This window comes from Lissotriton helveticus, chromosome 12 (assembly GCF_964261635.1).
Source record: "Lissotriton helveticus chromosome 12, aLisHel1.1, whole genome shotgun sequence".
In the NCBI taxonomy this organism is placed as follows: domain Eukaryota; kingdom Metazoa; phylum Chordata; class Amphibia; order Caudata; family Salamandridae; genus Lissotriton; species Lissotriton helveticus.
The window spans coordinates 726,712,417-726,735,169 of NC_136073.1; the positions used below are offsets into that span (position 1 = coordinate 726,712,417).

The following is a 22,753-nucleotide window of genomic DNA, read 5'->3' on the forward strand; positions in this document are numbered from 1 at the left end:
AATGTTTCAGGAGCTGGGGGGGGGAGGGGGAGGGGGTTAAAAGAACTCGCTCAACCTGCTGGGATGTCGGGCCCCACGTGTCTATTCCTGCATGTCGCCCTCGTGGGGAACGGGGCGGCTTCACTCCTAGGTGAGGATGCGGAGGCTGATTACTTTTTTTTTAATTTTATTCTCTTATGATTTTGCGATTTATTATTTAGTTAACATCCCATCCTGGAGCGATGTTTGAATTCCGTGCATGCTTTCTTTCGATTCCTGGAGAGACGTCACAGACTGGTCTGGCGAGAGATCCCAGACTGTGACATCACTTCCGGAGCCTGACTCGACCAGTTCCCATGCCAAGGCCAGCCGATCTCCAGATATGAGACCATTTTCCCGAAATACGTTAAAATGAAAGACGGGTGCAGCCAGTCTTGAAACTACTAATATTTTGCTAACTCAAACTGCATTCTGCCGTTTAAAAGTGGTTATTTCCATTTCTGCGGCTGTTTCTGATTTCACAGATTTGAGACACTGTCGAGTTACATTCAACTGCCTTTTGTACAACAGATAAGGAGCGTTATCTCTTTACATTGAACTGCTTGTGATGTCATAAAAGGCGAACATGTCATGTTTGCATTTCATTGATTGTTTATGACGCCATAAATGAGAACTGTTCACATTCGTCTCTCTGATTGTGATGTAATAAAGAGCGCTGTTTACATTCCACTGTTTGCGGTGAAATGTGAACACATGCTTACATTTCATAGCCTGTGACGTCATGGAATGAGAGCACAACGTGTTTACGTTCAACTGTTTGTGATTTCACAAAGGGAAGGAAGAGAGAGTTGGGATAGAAGTATTAGGTGTGCAAAAAGAGGCCAAGGCTAAAGATGGGAGGGAAGAGAGAGGCCTTGAGGGGGGCAGAACGAGGTTGAGATGGGGAAAAGGGGAGCAGAAGAGATATGAGAAGAAGGGAGAAAGAGTACAAGACGTAGAGAGCGGTGGGACCGGAGAATAGAGATGCGAGGAGAATGGGTAAAAGGTCCCCCTAGCGGAAATAGAGAGGGGGAGGGAGAGCTCGAGAGCTGAAGAAGGAATAAGTGAAAGATATGAAGGGAGCGAAAGATGCAGAGGGAATGGGAGCCAGAAGGTGGAGAGGAGAAGAGAACGAAGAGGACTTGAGAAAGAGTGAACGGTGTATAGAAGGATGAAAGTGAGAGGAAGAGGAGGGACGCCTGGGAGGAGGAATAAAAGGGGTAGAGGGAAAGCTAGAGGGCGAGACGTGGGGAGAGAAGAGCAGTAACCCAAGGTTCAATGCTCTTAATTCATGAGAAACGCAGACTCTGTAAGACTAAAATGTCCCTAAGAGCCCTGACAGGCTGGCTGAGTCTTTATTTCAATTATTTATCTACTTGATACTTTGCGGCAATTCTGATTTTATGGGGCAATAACATGTTAATTGTGCACAAAAATGTGCCAGTCCTGTACATACCATGCCTTTTCCTCTGGCTAAATTCCCGCAGGGTTGCTTTGCTGAAATCGAACAAAGGGTAATACTGAGTGTGATACGCATCACAACACTTACAATCTCGGTCTCTGGGCAAACAGGTGTTTGAAGGGGGATCGCAATTTAATGGGCGTGTTATAATCAGGCCGTATACTTTTATGTATTCACTATCCAAGATACATAGAGAAACGTATGCCTGCAAGCAATGTTACTTAAATGTAAATACTAATCAGGGCCTATTTCAAAGTGGAATACTCTGCTAAAACAGTTTTCATTGTTTTAATGCTGAAAATGAATGATTATGAGTAAAATAAAGTGCCGCAAAAATGCCGCTAAATTTCCATATTTGTGCCGCTAAATTTCCATATTTGTGCCGCTAAATTTCCATATTTGTGCCGCTATATCCTGGGGGGTCTGTATAATCTAAAGCCAGATTAAAAAATAATTGGACTCCTCATATATCTGTCAACGCGGTCTCGTTTCAGCCCACAATTTCTTTCGGCTTCCTCAGGACAAGGGTACTCAATATCTACGATAGTAATCAAAGTTTTAAATTGCGTAACTATACATTTATTCTACCGGTCTAGTTCTATCCCTTATTTGCCCATACATTGCTCAGTAAAAGTAGTCTTTAGACTAACACGTGAAGATGTCCACTCCCATAAGTGGTATAGTGGGGGGATTTTGAGCATATAAATTCTAGAAACGTCCTCTAGTAACACCCTTTCTCAGTGTGTATTTAGTGCATATCACTGTGTCTGTGCTCACCCAGAAACACCAAACACCTGGTCTAATGAAAATACCTGGAGTCTTATCCTAGCTATCAGGATCAAGACTAATCCTTTTTCATCGGAGGCATGCGCTCCCCGCATAGCGCATTTCCATGCTTCATATGGAAACCTGTGATGGCAACATGGGGGCCAATATAGGTCAAGTTGCATTCTACTCCTTTCTATCAATGCTTCAAAAACATCCCTCTATCCAAGTACAAGAAAACATACCCAAAATGACCTTCAATTGTTATTTTTATGCCCCTTTTATAAACCGATGCTGCCCTCCGGTCACTGGCCGTTCCTTCGCCTCACTCCCTAGATCAAAACATAAACTGAAATTATACACGCGTCACACACAAAGTCAGTAATCCTACTCAAAGGGTTTCTAAATATCCGGTTCCCAACTACATTTATCTGCCGTAAGGGTCTACCATCAAAAAGTACGATCCTCACTATTCACGCCACCCCGATATGAAGCAAACGCTCTCCGGCTGTGAATGTTTCTATACGTGTGTAATCGTGTCATACACCGCCGGCTGGTAACATAGAGAAAATACTATCGAGAAACTTACATATAGTTTCTAAGTGCTCCAGATCGCCCTCTCAAGGAGAAACGACAAACTCTAATGTTCTATCATTGTTCACTAGCACTGCCATCCACATTATGTTAACACCTATTGGTACGCCGACCAATGGAGTGCTTACGCACGCCCCCTCAATGATTTAAATAGGGATTAACATCATCTAATTCAATATCAATCTAAATATCACTAAACACAATTCGCACCGGCGCCCTTCCTGCGCTACCTGTATTTGATGCAGGATGAATATTCTATCTCTCTACACTTTCCTTTGTATGGACCTGGACTGGCTATTAGGCCGGCCAAACACACATGCGCACTGAGCTGTCTCCAACCGTAGCTGTGTTGTCTGGTTGGAAACAGCAAAGCCCAGACTCCCAGTCTCACTGGGAGCACACATTCTCAGTGCTCAGGCCAATCCTGACGCTGCTTTCAAACATGATAGCAGCATCAGGATTGTCTGCAAGGGACACTAGGAGTCTATGTTGCCGCGAGACTCGGAGCAGAAGAGTGGCTGGCAATCATCAGGTAAGTTTTGGTTTTTTCCTTTTTTCCCCCTGTTTTTGGCCTCCTCCCCCTCCCCCACCGCTCTGCCCGCACAACAGCTGCTACTGAGTGTCTGTAAGGGGATAGCTCCTGGAATGAATGAAATATTTAGCCCCTAGTATATGTTAGATGAAGGTCAACTAGTGGCAGTGAGGAGTGTTTGTGACAGGGATAGCCCAGAGTTACTGCAAGGGGGATGGCTCATCATTTCTGGGATATTTAGCTCTTATTGTCTGTGAGGGAATAGCCTTGGTGTCTGTGAGATGGTTAGTCCCTAATGTCAATGCGAGGTCTAGCCTTAGTGTCTGTGAGATGGATAGAATGTTGTTACTGTGAGATGGCTAACTCAACCCCTATTGTCTGCAGGGTGACAGACCCTAGTGTCTGTAGAGGTGATAACTTCAGCATCAGCAAAGGCGCAACCTGGTGTCTGTAAGAAGATTGTACAATGTCTGTGAAGCTGTAGACATACTTTCTGGGAGAAAGATGGCTTTAGTGTCTGCGAGGGTGAGCCTGCGTGCCTTTTAGAAGACTGGCTCCAGTGTCTGTGAGGCTGTAGTCAGTGTCTGTGCGGAGGATAGCTTCAATATCTGCGTGCACCATAGTGTCTGTGAGAAGACTACTTTAGGGTCCCTGAAGACAGGACTGTGGTCTATGCAAAGGATAACCCTCTTGTCCTTGAAGGAGTAGCCTTAGTGTCTGTGAGATGGATACCCACATGTTGTGGGTTCTGTTGAGGGTTTTCACGTATGCAGGAAAACAGCGCCTTTACTGGTAACAGTAGGTATTAGGCGAAAAGCAACAGTGATGGAACAAGGCTACAAGGTCAGAGGAGGCCCCAAAACCTCTGGAGAGAGTGGCAAGGGCCCACTCAGTAATTACAACAAAAGTCCAGTGCACACGTTAGGTAGGTATATATAAATGTCATAACAAGAGAAGAACAAAGAACAGGCTGGTTGTTTTCTTTGATGTCAACCTTCCAGAAAGGAAGGTCTAATACATTTCAATTTTGAAAAAGAACCATTCATTTGTGTCTACCTTGTTTCATTAACCACGAATTGTTCTTCGCTTGTTATGACATTTATACATATACCTACTTAACGTGTGCACGGGACTTTTGTTGGGATACCCGCATGTGTCTGTAAGGGCAGCCTTGGTGTATGTGAGGCAGTAACTCTAGTGTTTGTGAGGAGGCTAACCTTAGAGTCTGTGAAGTGTAGCCCTAATGCCTGTGAGGGACTATCCTTCCGTGTCTGTGAGATGTAAAGCCTCTAATGTCTGTGAGATGAATAACCCCTAGTGTGTTTGGGATATTTCACACCCAGTGGGAGGAAGATGGCCTTTAGTGTCAATGAGGGGGAAAACTCCTAGTGTCTCTGAGGTGTTGAGTCCCTAGCATCTGCCTGTGAGGAGGATAGCCTCTATTGTCTGTGATATGGACAGGCCCTGTTGTCTGTTACGTGGGATAGTTCCTGTTGTCTGTGAGGAAGTAGCCCCTGTTGTTGGTAAGATCGATTTCACTTGGTGTCTGTGAAGAGGCCCCCCGCCCCTGGTGACCTAGTGCCTGTGAGGGGATAGCTCCAGGATTGTTTGAAATGTATATGTGAGATAGATCCCACCTACTGGCTGTATGGAGTGTAGGTCCTACTGTCTGTGAGATGTTTAGATCCCAGTGTCTGTGCGATTAATCATCTGTAGTGTCTGTGAGGGGAATAGACGTTAATGTCTGTGAGTGGTGGAGCCACCTGGTGTCTGTGTGATGGCTATCACCTGGTGTCTGTAGAGGGGATAATAACGAGTGTCTGAAATTTTCATCCCCTATGTCTGTGAGGGGGTAGATCCGAGTGTCTGTGAGAGGTTTTGATCTTAGTGAATCAATCAATCAGGATTTATAAGTGCCTGTGAGATGGATTACCACCAGTTCTGGGAGACGGTCAGCCCCTAGTGTATGTGAGATGGATGGCACGTGCTTACTCTGAGATGGCGTGCAAGTGAGATAGCCCAGGGTATCTGAGGTGTTTAGCCTGTAGTGTCTGTGTCTGTGAGTGGGATAGCCTTTAGTGTCTGTGAGGGGAGACTCTAGTGTCTGTGAGATGTTTAGTACCTACTGTTTGTTAGATTGAAGGCTCTTTTGTATGGGAGTGGTTCATCACATAATGCCTGAGGGGGTCAGCCCCTACTTTCTGTGAGATGGATAGCCTTTAGAGTCTGAGTTGGGCAGCAGCTAGTGTCTGTGAGAAAGATTTCCCTAGAGTCTGTGAGGAGGTAGTCGCTAGGGTATGTGAGGAAGATGGCCCTTGTGTCTGAGGGGGGTTAACATCTAGGGGCATATTAGAATGTCTGGCGGATCGCCACCGCCCGCATGGCGGTGGCGATCCGCCCGACATTCCCTCCTGCCTGCATGCCATTTCCCCGAGCCCTATTACTATGGCAGGGTGGACCCCGGCGGACGGAAGGTTTTCCGCCCGGTCAAAGAGTCGACCGGGCGGAAAAGGTTTTAATATGGTGGCGGTGTCTGTTAGACACCGCCATCCATATTAGGACACATGCGGGGATATGTCTTTCCGTTAGGCATGCAGTATTTTACATTGGGGGCCGTAGCGGGCCCCCAGGTATTCTGGAGGTGGGGGGTGCACATGGAGGGTACCATAGGCATTTGCATGTACAACGTGGCAGGCACTACGCAGTGCCTGTCACGTTGTGCATTCAAATGCACAACTTTCATTTTTGTCATTGCGGCGGTGCCGCAATGTTAAAAATGCGGGATGCGCCCGCCAGTGTGGCAGGCGCATCCTAATTGTATGTGCGGGACTGCCGCATGCATTGCGGGTGGTCCCATTTCCCGGGGCTATGGCGGATGGACACAGTTCGCCTGCCATGCTAATAATGCCCCTAGAGTCTATTCAATAGAGAATCCCTAGTGTCTGTGCTAATTATGGGCTGTAGCGCATGTGCTATGGATAAATCCTAATGTTTGTGAGATGTTTATCCTTTAGTGTCAGTTATCTGTTTGGCGCTAGCGTTTGTGAGATGGCTAGTAGCTAGTGTCTGAGAACAGTATGAGCTAGTGGTGTGGAACCGGAGAGGTACGTCCTGGTGTTTGAGTGGGGGAGACCACCCATCCTTCGGCTTAATTCAACCCTGGCAAGTTTTGCAGATCAATGCATGATGTGCTTAGGTTTTTTTTCTTTGAATTCTGGGACATGTAGTTTTGTTTCTTCTATTATAAATAGTGTTCCCGGTTTAATGTGTTTTATTTATTTACAATTTCCGTCTGTATTTATCCATATTTATTTTTTGGCCATCTTATCCGTATTTATCCATATTTATGTTGTGTTGTGTGAATAAATTAAGTTGAAATATGGTATATGTCTACATATATTTAAATAATAACTATGCACTTATACTTTGAGGCATGTCATGCTTTAGTAAATTAAGCAGCCAATCATAACCTAGCAATACACCCGAGGATAAATATTGGTATTATAATACAAATGGATGTTGACATGTTATTTAATGAAACCTCATCCTAATTTTTTTTAACTCCCCATGACCTCCATCTCCTCAGCTGTACACCTGGAATTAATGAACGGTTAATTTATTAATTAATAATTAATTAATAAAGTATGGAAAGGCACTCAAAAGAAGCCCAATTTTATGTATTTTTCCTTTTTGTAAAATAAATGTAGACAGGATTTATCGTAAAAATCAGTAAAAACAGAAAACTGGGTGCCCTAATTATAATAAATAATTGAGCAGGACTACAAGTTCCTGAATTCAAAGGAAAAAAATGTGGATTTGAGCACCTCATCGGGCATGGACCTGGGGAGCCTCGCAGCCATGTTAATTATGCCCTTGGCGCTGGTCCTCCTCTTCCCGAGGACGGTCAAGATGTCTTTGAAATGGCCTTTCATTCACAGTATTTTCAGGGCTTAATTTGAGCAGTACCTGCACTTTGTCAACACCAGCTCTTGTAACAGCTGCCACACGGTGGCACTGTTTGTCTAATTTTGTGGTAGGCACAACAAGAGTTGTTTAATATTTAGATATGCATTAAAATTAGTAATAATTGCCACCCAAAGCTATAAGAATAACTTGGGCAGCATGTAATAAGCATGTGTATTCAAAGTCTGAATCGTCACACTTGTATGGGCGTGATGGTTAGCTGTGATACTGTCATCGGCAGCACTAGTGGGGACAATGGGTGATGCAAACTGCAATGGCCTTGTGACAAGGGCCCTGGCACTTATATGTTTTACAAATTAAGTTCTGGCCTGGGTAATTTCCAACCCCCAACCGTCCCCTTTTGTGGATGCCGATGTTGAGCTAACTCTGCCTTTTCCTTTTTTCCAGAACTGCGTTAATCTTGGCCTCCGAGAAAGGGAACATCCAGGCGGTAGAGACCCTCCTCGCGCACGGCGCTGAGGTTACCGCTGCGGATCATTTAGGCCTCAATGCCCTGCACTACGCCAACTTATCCCGGGACGAGGCTTTGAAGAAACTGCTACAGGCGGCCCTGGACAAACGGAAAAGAGGTGGGCTTTGTGTCTTTTGTCTTTCTTTATATAATATGGCCGCCACCAACTTGTAACATTTTCTGGAATAGGCTGAAGTACCAGTGGCATAACAAAACTTGAGGGGGCCCCACTGCTAAGTACAGGGAGGGCCCCCACTCCGGACACACTGAGGGTGCTGTGCTGCGGGGGCCCCCTGGAGCTCGCCCCCCCCCCCCCTCACTGCAGGGGGGGCCTCTGTAACGCCACTGCGAAGTACCCCTTACAGAAAATGTCCACGTGTTCAGACTGCTCAACTGTATGAAATACCGACCGAGGTAATGCAGATTCCCCACAAGGTGGCAGTAGACCATATGACAAGTGATGCGTTAATGCGCCAACAAGACTTTTTGTCTCTGCTCTTTTATTTGTAGATTGAAAATATAGAGTGGACAGCGGTGTCAAAACATTTTTAATGTAGTTTCTGCAGTCATGCGAGCAAGCTGTTTATACTCTGAGCTCACCCGTCGGCACACCTATCAATTCACTTCACGTTTCACTCGGTGTGCTTAAAGCTTTTCTGGGATGCTTTTGGGCTGCAAAAAGGAATGCTGGGCTACCAAATACTTACTGTCTAGTCTTGATTTATTTCACTTTTGCAGGTTCTTTTACATTTCCACGTACTCCCTCTCGCTGTTTTTCGTCATTCTCTTCCTCGTTTTTTCCCTTCTCTGTCTTTCCTTCCCTCCTTCTGGGTCAAAGTCTAGTGACAAATAGAAGTCCTGGTCCCCAAAAATGAGGGGCGGTGGACCCCACCTGCAACCACCAGCTCAAACAAAGCACTGCTTTCTCTACGGCATTCGCCCATTCATTCGCCTAACCTCTCTTTATCATCTACAGTTTTCTTAAACCCCAGATTATATTAACAATAAGAAAGCACCCCATGTTAAATACCCTGCCCACTTGCCAGGGCACAAGTCGGGGGTACAAGCTGGTGGATGGCGTCCACCCACTGTTTTCATAGGGTGGACGCCGTCCTTCCTGCCAAGAAGTTGGGTACCACTGTAAAATATGCTGAACTCTTCCCGGTGTAGTTCAAACACTGGGACACATGCAGGAGCACCTGCTCTTTGCCTGCTTTGGTATTCCGCGTAGCAACGTACAGGCAGGGAGGGGGCTTTATTTCAGACTCCAGCTGGGCGATAACAAGGATCGAATTTAAGGGCCATTTGGCTCCTTTTTTTTCAATATCCAGGCTGGGAGCTGCTTGTAACCTCACACCTAGATGTAAAAGCAGTGGAAGGTAAACAAAAGCACACAGCTTGTTAGCACTTCAGAGGTATTTATGAGAGGCACTATTTTACAGACCTGGTATATAATAGATGTGCATGTACTGTAAGAATGTCAGATGTGTTGCCGTGTCCCAGTATTTACAAGAAATAACAATGTAAATGCCAGTATTTCTTATTATTTTATAGCGCTGTTCTTCCTAATGCAGGGTGTCAGAGCGCTTAACATAACGTACAAATTATATTGACAATAAATCATATACGTTTGTAAATCAATGTGCAATATGTGTTACATAAGACAGTACATAAGACAGTGTGGGGTACAAGGTGTAAGCTCACTGTGCTAGATTAGAAGAATTACAATGCATCTGCAAGTATTTATTTTTATTTATTTATTTAAAGAGTTTTATATAGCGCTGGCTAGACCTGAAGGTATCAGAGCGCTTTACATGAGAATCAACAATGTAACAGAAAAAGATCAACAATTACACAATGCTTCAAAAAATATGCAATACAATTAGGAGATGATAGAAAGGAGAGAGAAAAGTAGTGGAAGGGGCAGGGGAGGTGAGAAAGGGAGGATAAGGGAAGAGACAACAAGGAGAGGGACGAAAGGAAGTCTGTCTAAAGACCGACTGGGTAGGTGACGACCAAGGAGGGAATCCACGGTCCATCTCCCCTATAGCTAAACCAGGTAGCTCCATCAGGCATCAGACTTAATAGTTCAGTCTCAATACATTGAGAGAGGAGAGAAGGAGAGACATAAATAGAGGGAGAATGCGGAAAGAGACAGCAGGAGAGACGAAAGGAAGTCTGTCTAAAGACCGACTGGGTAGGTGACGTCCAAGGAGGGAATCCCCGGCCTGTCTCCCCTATAGCTAAACCAGGTAGCTCCACCGGGCATCAGACAAAATAGCTAGATCTCAATTGACGAGGGAAAATTCACAGATAAACAGGGTGGGCACTAATATAGAAAGTTTTAAATAAGCACTTGATTGGACAAAACTAGTTAACTAGACTAATATCAAAAGGATTTCTGTGTTAAAAGCAATAACCTACTTACATATCTACATAAAATAAAAATCTGTTATCTGCATGTTACATGCTGTGCTTTGCAGGAGATTCATTAACCTTCTGTGCTACTTTGAGCAAAAACTGGGATGAGACAAAACATCTTTCCAGCAAATGCATTAGCCACTAGTTATCTGACCATTATTACTGTTCCCTCATATTTACTGGGAACACAAAACTTTCTACAGCAGGTGCTTTCACCCCATAAGATATTTTAAAATTCAAACTTTGCAATCAATCAAGCAGAACTGATTTACCCTCCCGTTTCGGAAAATAAATATATAAGTTGAGGCCTAGAATTTGCATCAGGGTTGGTCACTTTTCTGGCACAATCCTGATGCAAAATCTGTTTTGGGATCTACAGTGCTACACTAATCCCGTTTGTGTGGCTTTGAGAAAAAAAAAAAAATCTAACGCAAGGCACATTGACCTGCCTTGCGTTACCTAGTGGCATGTAGGCATTACATGGGTGGTGCTTTGGCGTTCCTGTGCATCCACCCATGTATTTTGATGCAAACCATTAGTTACAAAGACTTGTAAATATACGTTTGCACCAAACTGGTGAGCCTACCTGATGCTGGCATAACAAGGAGAAATAGCCTTGTTTCTCTGAATTATTTCCTCTTTCCATGTATGCTGTAGCACACATGCAAATAGTAAATAGCCTCATAGAATAGTTTTTGTATGGCTATATTAAAAATAGTAATAATGCAGCTGCCTTATGTTACTGTGTGTTGAGTAGGGATTACATGGGTTTTGCAGTGTCATTCCCGTACACCCAACCATGTATTTTGTGCACATATATATCACAATCTTAAGGCAGGCAAACTTGTTTTCCCTGGATCAGCTATCGAGTCCCACTTCCCTGTCAAAGGATCGTGCTTATTCCCCATTTATGTGAGGCGGTATTCCAGCTAGGCTCTCTAGGAAGTCTTAGAAAGTCATAGTGCCTCCAACCCGTAGAGTATCATTTAGAGCAAGTTGACCTGAGTATTCAGTTTTACACGCTCTTGCTGGGGTGGAGTTTTGGAGTTCCCTGGCACACGTCTACGGCCCTGCCGTGAGCAGAAGTCTCAATGCTATGGCAGAGGTGCATCTCCACCTATACATTAAGCCTCCCTGAATCCAGTGGCAGGTCTTGGGTCCTCCTGGATTGTTGGGTAGTTGAATCATTGCTCTTCCTCCTTGGGTAATGGTTTGCTTCTCCTTCTCATCTGCACACTGCTCCACTGCAAAAGCACTCTCACTCCACCATGGCCCCCTCCTGTATACAGGGTTTGTAACAGTGCACTCAGGGAGATGACACCTTCAGATCACAGCATTGCTCAGAGCGACAGCCCTCTTTTCGATAGAGCAGTGCACCAGGGCTACAGCCCTCAATCATCACCACGGCCCCCACCTGAAATACGTAGGTCATGGGCAGCACACAGGTTTTCTACATTGTTTTTGTTCAATTCAGCTACTAAATAGACATCTCTTTATTTCTCCTATTTAACATCAAATGTTAATGTTTTGTCTTAAATTCTTGGTGCATGAGGTTAGAGTGTGGTTGGCCAGCAGAAGCCACATGAAAGTCAAGTGCATCCTATATGTGGCCTCGATTCTTATTATACCAGCAGTGGCCAGTGCAGGTAAGAGCTGTGGGCCAGGTTTTGAGGGGGGGGGGGGCGGGGGGGGATTCGACAGACCACCATAAGGCAAAGATGAATAAATAATTTTCCCTCATCGTCTGTCGAAATCCCCCCCCACCCGCCCCACTGCTCTTACCTGCATGGACCGCTGCTGTATTACACATGGTGCAACATTACATCCTATTAAATCAAACGAGAGCGATTTGCCTAGGATCACAAAATTTGGTGAAGCTGGGATCAATCACAGGTTTTCTGCTTTCACATTTTTCTTTTCAGCCATGAGATGGACATCTCTTTATTTCTCCTGTTTTACTGCCACGGTTAATGCTTTGTCTTTAATCCTTGGCACATAAGGTTGGCGCGTAGGTAGCAGGCAGATGCCACAAACGCATTTTTCCCTTCAAATAGGATTGCCTCGCATAATCCTGCTTGCCCCACCAGAAGTATCTAGATCCATCACACCACAGCAAAAAAAAAAGATTTCCAAACATTTATTTGAAAATGTGTTTTATTTCCCAGTTCCAATCACTAAATGTGGAAGAGTGGTTTCCCTTGAAAGGGAGATAAGTTGCTTTTTTGTAGCTCCTGAAAAGCTTGAGTGCTGGATATGGCTGTGTTAAATGTTGCTAAATTTTTACCCTGTCGGGGTATCAGTGGTTTTATTATTTTTTTCTTCACATACCTACCTACTGCAGCGATGCTAAAAAGTTTGAGATGCACTGTATTATAACACAGGATAGCTGTAATGTTCTGATTCTCTTAGGTCTGGGAAACTGATGTATTTCAATGTTATGCTATGTATGAAATGAACGATCATGTGTGCTTACCTATGACTAGCTCCTTTAGGATGAGTTTACAGTGAATAGATGAGCCCACAGGTCATTATTACTGTAAACACATAGGCCAAGTAGGCCATCTCTGGTGCACCATATTCGCTGTGTAACATTCAAGGATATGCCAAGTCCTTATTAGTAAGTGTATTCTAGTGTAGATTCTGATTACTAACCATAGTTTGTGGTGTCTCTTGCTGTTCCTACCTCTGCCCACTTGGGTAGTTTTTATATACAAACTAGCAATAGTTACTTGTGAAGGCCAATATTTTCTTGAAAGTGTTAGTTGGGACTGAATTTGCATGTGCCTTTTTCTTGTCAGTTAACTTTGTTACCATTTCGTTCTCAGCCTTGGGTACTGGGTTGCTTACACTTATTTCGATGTGACGCTGATACCTCTTATTGTGAAATTTATGGTCATGCTTGAGGTGGGCATTGTGGTGGTACTGATTCCAGTGTGAGCTGTATGTTTGCGCTGGTGAATGGGAGGGTAGTTTATATATAGTTAAGCCAACATTCAGAACATGAGATGCCTGCTGCTAAATGTGGTGGTAACCTCTGGGGGTGGTGCAGTGTGTAATTTGTAAAAACATGAATACAGAGCCCCACATTTTCTCTTAGCGTCCAGTTGCTGAATGCCAAGGTTGCCATAATCATTTTCTTTCACTACTCTACACTTGCCTGTTCTTTATGGTTCTTTTTTCATCCATTTTTCTGCCTTCAGCATTGTTTTCCTATCTTTCTCCTTTCGTCCCTTTCTGTTTTTCTGTCTTGCTTTGGGACATGGTCTGTTGGTGAAAAATGATACACAATCTCCTACAACTAATGCAGATGCCCACCACAGGCACATTAAGTGGTGGGTAGGATTAAGCACACATATCGTTGAAGAGCGGTCTTACCTCTGGAGAGCACAGGCAATTAAAGCAATCACTTCTACATGGAAACATGCTGCATATGGAATACTACACCTTGTGGGGTAGGCTGGTGGCACAGTTGGTTTGTTCAATCCATTGGTAAAGGAAGTTTCACACTGGCAAAAGGCAACATTGTTTTATGCGTAGTTTACAAAAGCATGAATCCTCTGCCTAAATCAGGAGGGTTTGTGTAATGCGCGCATGATAGACCAGCTAAACATGTGTGAGATCTTAAGATGTGATGTCACTTCTTGTGATGTCACTTGCTGGATAGTCATGGATTGTGATGCCACTTCCTCTGATGTCACTTCCTGTGTTCCATGTGCAATATCACACACCGTGATGTTGTGGGCCAAGATGTCCCGTTCCGTGATGTCATCTGCATACTTCCTAACTTGGTTAGTCTCCCCACTTATTTTTTTAGGACTTGTGCCCTACCACCTGCAAAAGGACTTTGGGGATACAAAAGTGAATGGGCACAGTTTTTCATGCAGGGGGTGGCACTCTCACCTGTTTCTCTTTAGATCTCCCAGGCAGTGTCACAAAGAATACACATTCTATGGTGCAGTAAGGCAGCAGATGCAGTTTTTTAACCATCCACGGGTTCACCTGTCTCAGTTTAACCCACTTCACTTATTCACATATCTTCATTCATGCCAATCCGAAGCCCTTCACTGAGCCTGGCAGCCTACCCTTTAGACATACAATTGTGAACCCAACAGTCATGTTATGTGATGTCGTGCAATCCAGGGGACGCCAGCGTTGCAACATGTAATGTGCAGTATGGGGTCACCAATGTTGCATTATGTGATGTGCAGTATGGGGTCATCAATGTTGCATCATGTGATGTGCAGTATGGGGTCACCCGTGTTGCATTATGTGATGTGCATTATGGGGACACCAGTGTTGCAGTATTGGGACACCAATGTTGCATTATGTGATGTGCAGTATGGGGTTACCAGTGTTGCATTATGTGATGTGCAGTATGAGAACAACAGTGTTGCATTATGTGATGTAAGGTATGGCAACAACAAAGTATATTATGTGATCTAGTCCAGTTTTGGGGGCACCAGTATTGCATTTCAGACCTTACTCTAGGAGGTGGTAAAAGATTTGGATCTTCTGATGGATTCATCTGCCAGTGGATTCCTCACCTTGTGAATATCCCCCTGGGTTAGCAACATTCGGAAATTCTTTTGTAGCTCTTCACGCCGACGTGGACGACGTCACCGAAGCACAGCTTCGCGCGCGGCTCTGCTGATGTCACTGACACCATAATAGGACTCCGTCGGCGTGATGACATCAGTTGCCTTTTTTCCGTGTAGTCAACACTAACGGTTTTTCTAGGTATCCTCAGTAGCTCGTTTGTTACTCTGTTACTGTTGGTTGTTTCCAGTCGAAATGTCTTCGAAGAAATCCGGGTTCAAGCCCTGTGGGGAGTGCAAAAAGTTAATGTCCATAACGGATCCTCACGAAGACTGTGTATGGTGTCTTTCTTCTGATCATGACGTCCAGGGGTGTCCCTGCTGTAAGAAGATGAACCCCAAGGCTCTGCGAGACAGAGACACGAAGCTTCTGGTGGCGAAGTTGAAAGGCAAGAAAGATAGGAAGAGTTTGAAGTCCCGGTCGAGGTCGGCTTCGAGGTCATCTTCGGGGCATGCTTCTTGATCCAAGAAGCATGAGAAGAGGAAGCATGGGTCTCAACGTCATTCCGAGAGAGAATTGGATCCGAAGTCGAAGTCTCCAAGTCGTCGACATCGGAAGGATTATGTGTCTCCTTCACCTGTTGTACCGGATCCGGAAGGTTAGCCATCACCTGTGGAGTCACCGGAGCAGTGTCCGGCACTGGCATTGAATCCTTCCCCGGCGCCGACGCACTCTCAACCTCGAGAGGAGGAAGAGGCTCCATTACCTGAAGGGTCTGTGACTCCGGAGCATCATCCCGAGGAACCCGGTTGACCCAGTTTCTGTATCTCGACAGGAACAGCCTGTGGATCCATACCTTCCATTTCCAGGCCCGGGACAAGACCCTACGCATTATTTAAATGCAATGTACGGGGTCTTTTTGAGAGCCATGTACCCTTCTGGAGCACCATCTGGTCCCATGGGTCTGATGGCCTTTAATCTGGGCGTCCTTCAGGCATATGCACCAGCACCGTTTGCCTTTTATACCGACGCCGGCTCCGGCTTGACATTTCTCGGCACCGAGGTCATCGATGCCGATTCCATCTTCACCCTCTCCAGTCTCAACTCGACCTCGTACGCTTCAGACTGATCCTCCAGCTCTGAGCTTGTCGCCGGCTCCGTCGGAGTTGGTTGTGGCACCATCGACACCGATCCCGAGGATGAGGTCTAGGCGGGAGGCTCAAAGACTTCTGGAGGAGCGAAGGTATAGAGCAGAGGAGAAGGAGGAGTGTGAACTGCAAGAGTCTGATAATTTGTTTGATGACCTTAAAGAAGCTAGTGGTTTGGAGTTACCTACCGAGTGGGAGCTTTCCTCAGCTCCTGATGTCTCATCAAAAGATGTAGCACCATATCACGTGGTCATTAGGAAGGCAGCTGAACTCTTAGATTTGAATCTGCCCACTGCAGAGTTTAAATCAAACATTTTAACTGAGGTTCTCCATTCTCCCTCTTCAGTGGTGGAGCTGATGCTGTCTTTTAATGAGGCAATTACCGAGCCTGTTTTGGAAGTGTGGCGTAAGCCCTTTTCTTCTCCAGCAGTGTCAAGGACTGTTGCAAGAAGGTATAGAGTGGCTCCTGGGGATCCGGACTTCCTTTCATCACATCCGTCTCCAGTGAGTTTGGTAGTACAGGTGGCCTGCTCCAAAAAATAAACTGGTGCTTTTCCTCAGGTGCCTAGTGACGGAGTCCAAGAAACTCGACCAGTCAGCGAAGAAAGTTTTCTCTTCGGCTAGTATGGCCCTCAAATCCACAAATGCCACGTGCCTTTTAGGACGTTATATACACGCTCTGATGGACTCTGCGAAGCAGTTGGTTCAAAAAATACCAGAGGAGGACAGGCAGAACTTCAGTGAGGTTCTTGCGGATACTCAAGCTGCTGCTCATCAGGTGATCCAGAGTGGTTTGGATACGGCGGACTCTGTGGCAAGGGTTATGGGGTCATCTGTTGCTACCAGGAGGGCTGCTTGGGTAAAAACATCTGAATTTCTCCTGATGTGCAGGCTACTTTAATAGACCTTCCATTTGATGGTTCTGGCCTGTTTGGAAAGAAGGCGGATGCTGCTCTGGAAAGATTTAATAACAGTAAGGCGACGGCTAGGTCCTTAGGTCTTCAGTCCAGAAGTTCTTCAAGTAAGAGATACAGAGGATTCAGTAGATCTTCCTTTCGTTCTTACAAGCAACCTCAACAGCAGCAGCAGAATTCTCTGTACAAATCGTACAGGGGTAGAAACAGGGGTCGTCCTCGAGGTAGTAAAGCCTCCTCCTTCTCCTCCTTCTCCTCCTCCTCCTCCTCCTCCTCCTCCTCTACCTCTTCCAACCCCCCTCCTACCTCAGCAAAGCAGCCCTAGATCCGTCATTCCGGATTATGCTGGTCCTGTGGGGGGGTCGGCTTACACATTTTCTCCAAGATTGGGAATCGGTCACATCGGACCTTTGGGTTCTCAATCTTGTAGAGAATGGGTATGCTCTTCCCTTTTGGGAATTTCCCCCAAATTACCCTCCTTGCCAAGGATTTTGCACGGAGGATGACCTGCTTCTTCTGCAGGAGGAAGTCCTGGCATTACTAAGAAAAGGTGCAATAGATTTGGTTCCGGAGCTGGAAAGGGGTCAGGGATGCTACTCCCGGTATTTCCTGATACAACAAGAAGGATGGCATACTTCGTCCAATCCTGGACCTCAGGGTCTTGAATCTTTTTACTGAAACAGGAGAAGTTCAAGATGCTGGAAGAAGACTGGATGGTGTCGATCGACTTGTAGGAAGCGTATTTTCACATTCCCAACCTGAAGTCGTGCAGGAAGTATCTCTGTTTCCCGGTGGGATCACAACATTACCAGTTTGCGGTCCTTCCGTTTGGTCTTACTACTGCGCCTCGAGTCTTCACCAAGGTGATGGCTGGGGTGGCAGCACATCTCAGAAGATCACGGATTCCAGTATTCCCTTATCTGGACGATTGGCTGATCAAAGCAGAGTCTCCAGGGAAGGTGCTCCATCATTTGCAAGTCACAACTCAGTTGTTGTAGAGTTTGGGCTTTTCGATAAATGTTCCCAAATCTCACCTGGTGCCCTCCCAGCGCAACCTGTTCATAGGTGCGGTCCTGGATACCACTGTGTGTCGGGCATTCCCTCCTCCTCAAAGGATTCACGACATACAGGAAATGATTCCTTTATTTTACAATGGAGCGGTCGTTCCAGTCCTGAAGGTCCTTCATCTGCTCGGTCTGATGGCTTCCTGCATTCTGTTGGTCAACATGCACGCTGGCACATGAGGACACTCCAGTGGTGCCTCCACAGGCAGTGGTATCAACACAACGGAGATCTCAGGGAGTCAGTCAGGATCTCCAGAGAAGCTGCGGCGGATCTGTCTTGGTGGAGTGTGGAAGGCAATCTGTCTCAAGGAAAGCCCTTCCATCTGCCTCCATCGGTGGCCACAGTAATAACGGATGCATCCACTCTAGGGTGGGTGCTCATCTGGGGGATCTGGAGATCAAGGGTCTTTGGTCTCCAGAGGAAAGGTTGCTTCACATCAACCTTCTAGAGTCACGGGCAATACGTTTGGCGCTCAAGGCATTCATTCCTTTCTTCACTTCGCCGTCGGTCGGTTCAAGTCCTAACGGACAACACGACCGCTATGTGGTATGTCAATAAGCAGGGAGGAGTGGGGTTGCAGTGTCTTTGCAGAGAGGCACTGCGTCTCTGGTCCTGGGTTCAGGACCACCAGATTTGTCTGATGGCAAGTCATCTGGCCGGAGTTCTGAACGTGCGTGCAGACAGTCTGTCGGCAGTTCTCAGCCAACCACGAGGGGAGGCTTCATCCGGAGGTGGTTCGTCACGTCTTTCGGACATGGGGAACTCCTTGGGTGAACCTGTTTGCTGCTCACGAGAATGCCCACTGCCCATCATTTTGCAGTCTCCAGTATCTGATGCAGGGAGCATTGGGGACGCGTTTCAGTTGAGTTGGGATTCAAAACTCCTTTACGCGTTTCCTCCCATACCCTTGATTCCTCGGGTTCTGAGGAAGATACACCAAGACTGGGCCCAAGTTATATTGATCGCCCCGGATTGGCCAAGAAGGGTGTGGTACTCAGATCTTCTCCACCTCTCCTCGTGTCCTCCGCTCCGTCTCCCTCTCAGGGCAGACCTCCTCTCGCAGTCGCAGGGGCAGGTTCTACACCCCAACCTCCAGACCTTACACCTTCATGCCTGGAGATTGAACGGGGCAACCTGAATTCTTTTTCTCTCCCACATGAAGTGGTGGGTGTCATTTTATCAGCCAGGCATCATTCCACCAAGTCTATCTATTCTTATAGGTGGTCCAAGTTTGTCTCATGGTGGGGAGAGAAGTCCATTGACCCCTTAAAGGCTCGCTTGTTCGACATTCTGCAGTTTGCTCTTTCTTTGGCACAGCAAGGTTCTGCTGTAGCAACAGTGAAAGGTTACCTTTCGGACTTGTCGGCATTCCTTTGTCTGCCGGATCAGTTGTCCTTATTTATGTCTCCTATTGTTTTAAGGTTTTTAAAGGGCCTTACAAATAAATTTCCTCCTACCCCTTTTATTGTACCTCAATGGGATTTAAATCTTGTGCTTACTTTCTTAATGGGTTCACCTTTTGAGCCTTTGCACAGGTGTCCCTTGAGGCTTTTATCTTTTAAAACGGTCTTTCTGATTGCGATTAACTCAGCAAGGAGGGTAAGTGAGCTTCAAGCCTAAAGTTCAAAACCCCCTTTCTTGACCATTCATGCTGAAAGAATGGTACTCAGGACCAGGGCTGCTTTTCTGCCTAAGGTGGTAACTCCTTACCATCTGGGGCAGTCCATTACCCTCCCTACCTTCTATCCTCCCCCTCATCCTTTCAAGGAGGAGGAGCAGCTTTACCGTCTGGACCCTAAGAGGACGGTGAGCTTCTACCTGGACAGAACCAGAGAATTCAGAATTGATGACCAACTCTTCATTGGTTTCATTGGCGCCAGAAGAGGCAAAGCGGTGACAAGCGCACGCTTTCAATATGGATTGTCTTGTGTATCAAGATATGCTACTCTCTGGCCGGTAAGGAGCCTCCAGAAGGTTTGAGAGCTCATTCTACTAGGGCAAAGTCATCTAAATCTGCTTTGTCTAGGACTGTTCCTGTGGAGGACATTTGCAGGGCGGCAACTTGGGCCTCCCTTTACACTTTCGCAAAGCATTATTGTTTAGATGCAGAGGTGAGGAGGGACAGACATTTTGCTTGTTCTGTCCTTCAAGACTTCTTGGTATAGAAGGGTGGACACCCTCCTCCGGGAGTGGGACTGCTGTGGGAATCTATTCACAAGGTGAGGAATCCACTGGCAGATGTATCCATCAGAAGAACAAGTTACTTACCTTCGGTAATGCTTTTTCTGGTGGATACAGTATCTTCCTGTGGATTCCTCACTGGCCCACCCGACTTTCTGTTGTCCACCCTTGTATACCTGTATTAGTGACAATGTTTTGATGTATATTACTGTCAAAGGAGGTGTATTGTTATAATTGCTTTCTAGCATTGTCTGCGCACTATGTGTGTTACCTTGATTATTTTGTACTGTGTACATTGTGTGTATATCTACTGTTGTTGGTCCGTCCGTGTGCCTCGAAGTCACAGAAAAAAGGTCGGAACTGATGTCATCACGCCGACGGAGTCCTATTATGGAGTCAGTGACGTCAGCGGAGCCGCGCGTGATGCCGTGCTTCTGTGACATCGTCCAAGTCGGCGTGAAGAGCTACAGAAGAATTTCCAAATGTTGCTGACGCAGGGGGATATTCACAAGGTGAGGAATCCACAGGCAGATACTGTATCCACCAGAAAAAGCGTTACCGAAGGTAAGTAACTTGTTCTTCACTACTCTAACATAGTAATTGCAAACAACTCCGTGTCCCTCAGAGACATATCCTTTAAGGACAGTTCCTAATGTAAAGTATTAAAATGCAGGATAGTGAAAGCAGTCCCTCCAGTGAAACTCTAAGGCCGCAACACCTTATGGGCCTGAGATAGAGCCCTAGGATTAGGACTTGCGGGTAGGCGCCAAAGCCCAAACAAAATCAGCGTCATTTTAGAGGAATCGCAAGGACTTTGGAAGAATCCTGATCTCTTCTGGTCGCCTGTTCAATTGAAGGTTTCAGCTGTCTCACCATTCACAAGGAGATGGATGTCGGGCAATGAGTTAGAATGATTCTGTCAGTGCATTGAGCCCCGATCAGAGCAGCAATAAAGTTTTTCTGCTTCTGGTATTTGTTTCTTCCAACAGATGCTGCATACCTTCTGCTGTAATCCTAATGGGTGCAAAAAGCCAGACCCAGATAACCTATACTTATCAGAAAACAAACTGCTCATGTTCATAGTGCAACCACATCGTATTTCCCTTTGAAATGTAATCTTTCAGTCAATCCGCAATGCTGAGCAAGCTTTCCTCCGAATTTCCAACACGAGAAGTATTTGGTGCGGACACCTGGGACAAATTAAAATATTGCACCTACTTTGTGACCAATGAAGATCTGTTTTATTGTCCTTGTTGCCAATTTCTTTGGGAAAGAGTTTTAAAAAAAATTGACTGTCAGACTCTGCTTTTCATGACTCCTCTCGTGACGCTACACTTGTTCCTCTGCCACACGTTGACCCCCAATTTATGGACTTCTGGAGTACATTTTTGCCATTTCCAGCACAGTCTGACAAATCAATCGAAAACAACATGACGCACATCTAGTGGACCTCATGAGGGTCAAAACACATGGAAAAAGGCAAGGACAGCCGGGAACCGCTAAAGGAGGAGTGATGGCACCACGGTCTGCATTCTATGAGGACACCCGTCACAGCAGTGGTCAGTGTCTGCCTCTGGTGTGGGACCTCTGTGTCTGTATTAAAGTAGGAGTGGACCTATCCATGCTATGCCTAAAATGCCATTGAGTATACCAAGAAGCTCATACCTCGCCCATGTAGGCTGTCCATATCTTGCATTAACTCCATCTAGCTGTTGCCTGTTGTGCATCTACAGCATTTCACCAAAGGAAGTAACATGGCCTCTCCTACAGCAAGAAAGTAGGCAGTAGCAAGGCAAGGCATCCTCAAGTTGGTGTATACTATTTTTTATTTGAAAAAAAGAAGAATGCGCGCGCTGAGGTTTTGGACATGGTTTCTGGAATTATGAAGCAAGTAATAAAAGGCACAGATCACCGAGTTCATTTAAGAAGTTCAATATTTGGAAACATCATCTCAGGAAAGAGGCAAACTATGCCTTGAATTAGTGTCGTCATTGTGCACCTTCTCCTCTGTAAACCGAAATTACTGCTCTTTATTGGGCTTGGAATTTTGCCTAAATTTTGAGGCAAATTTTGCATCCATGCTCAAAACGCTAATAACATGTTTTTTGTTATAATTAAAACAAGCATTTGCAATGCAATAAGTCTCGCATTAATTACGTTTGAGCTATTGGCATTGCTAAATATTGCAACACCAATTGCAACAAAAGTGTATAAATTGTAGGCCAAAAAAAGTGTATTTATTTTTGTAGCAATGGTGGCATGCTGCGCTTGACATGAATATGTTTAAAAGTAAAGTGTGCCATGCTGCGATTGCTACAATAGTTAATTGTGGATGGTTAACAATTGATGTGTGCACTGATGGCTGGTGGTGTGTGTGCCTGTAGAAATTGTGCACTAATAGCTGGTTGTGTGTGTGCCTGGTGGAAGTGTGCACTGCCGGCTCGTGGTGTGTGTGCCTGGTGGAAGTGTGCACTGCCGGCTCGTGGTGTGTGTGCCTGGTGGAAGCGTACACTGACGGTGGTGTGTGTGTGCCTGGTGAAAGCGTGCACTGGCGGCTGGTGGTGTGTGTGTGCTTAGTGAAAGTGTGCACTGACGTCTGGTGGTGTGTGCCTGATGGAAGCGTGCACTGACGGCTGGTGGTGTTTGTGCCCGGTGAAAGCGTGCACTGGTGACTGATGGTGT

General features: G+C 45.8%; 1 protein-coding gene across 3 annotated transcripts in view; it reads left to right on the forward strand.

The window, feature by feature from the left end:
• The window catches only part of ANKRD35 (ankyrin repeat domain 35), a 1,062,691-nt gene that overhangs the window by 967,152 nt on the left and 72,786 nt on the right, over positions 1-22,753 (forward strand). For all 3 annotated transcript variants that reach the window (XM_078670748.1, XM_078670749.1, XM_078670750.1), the window contains exon 8: positions 7,743-7,924. In XM_078670748.1, coding sequence (XP_078526874.1) covers positions 7,743-7,924 — 182 coding nt within the window. The remainder of the gene's footprint in view (positions 1-7,742; positions 7,925-22,753) is intronic.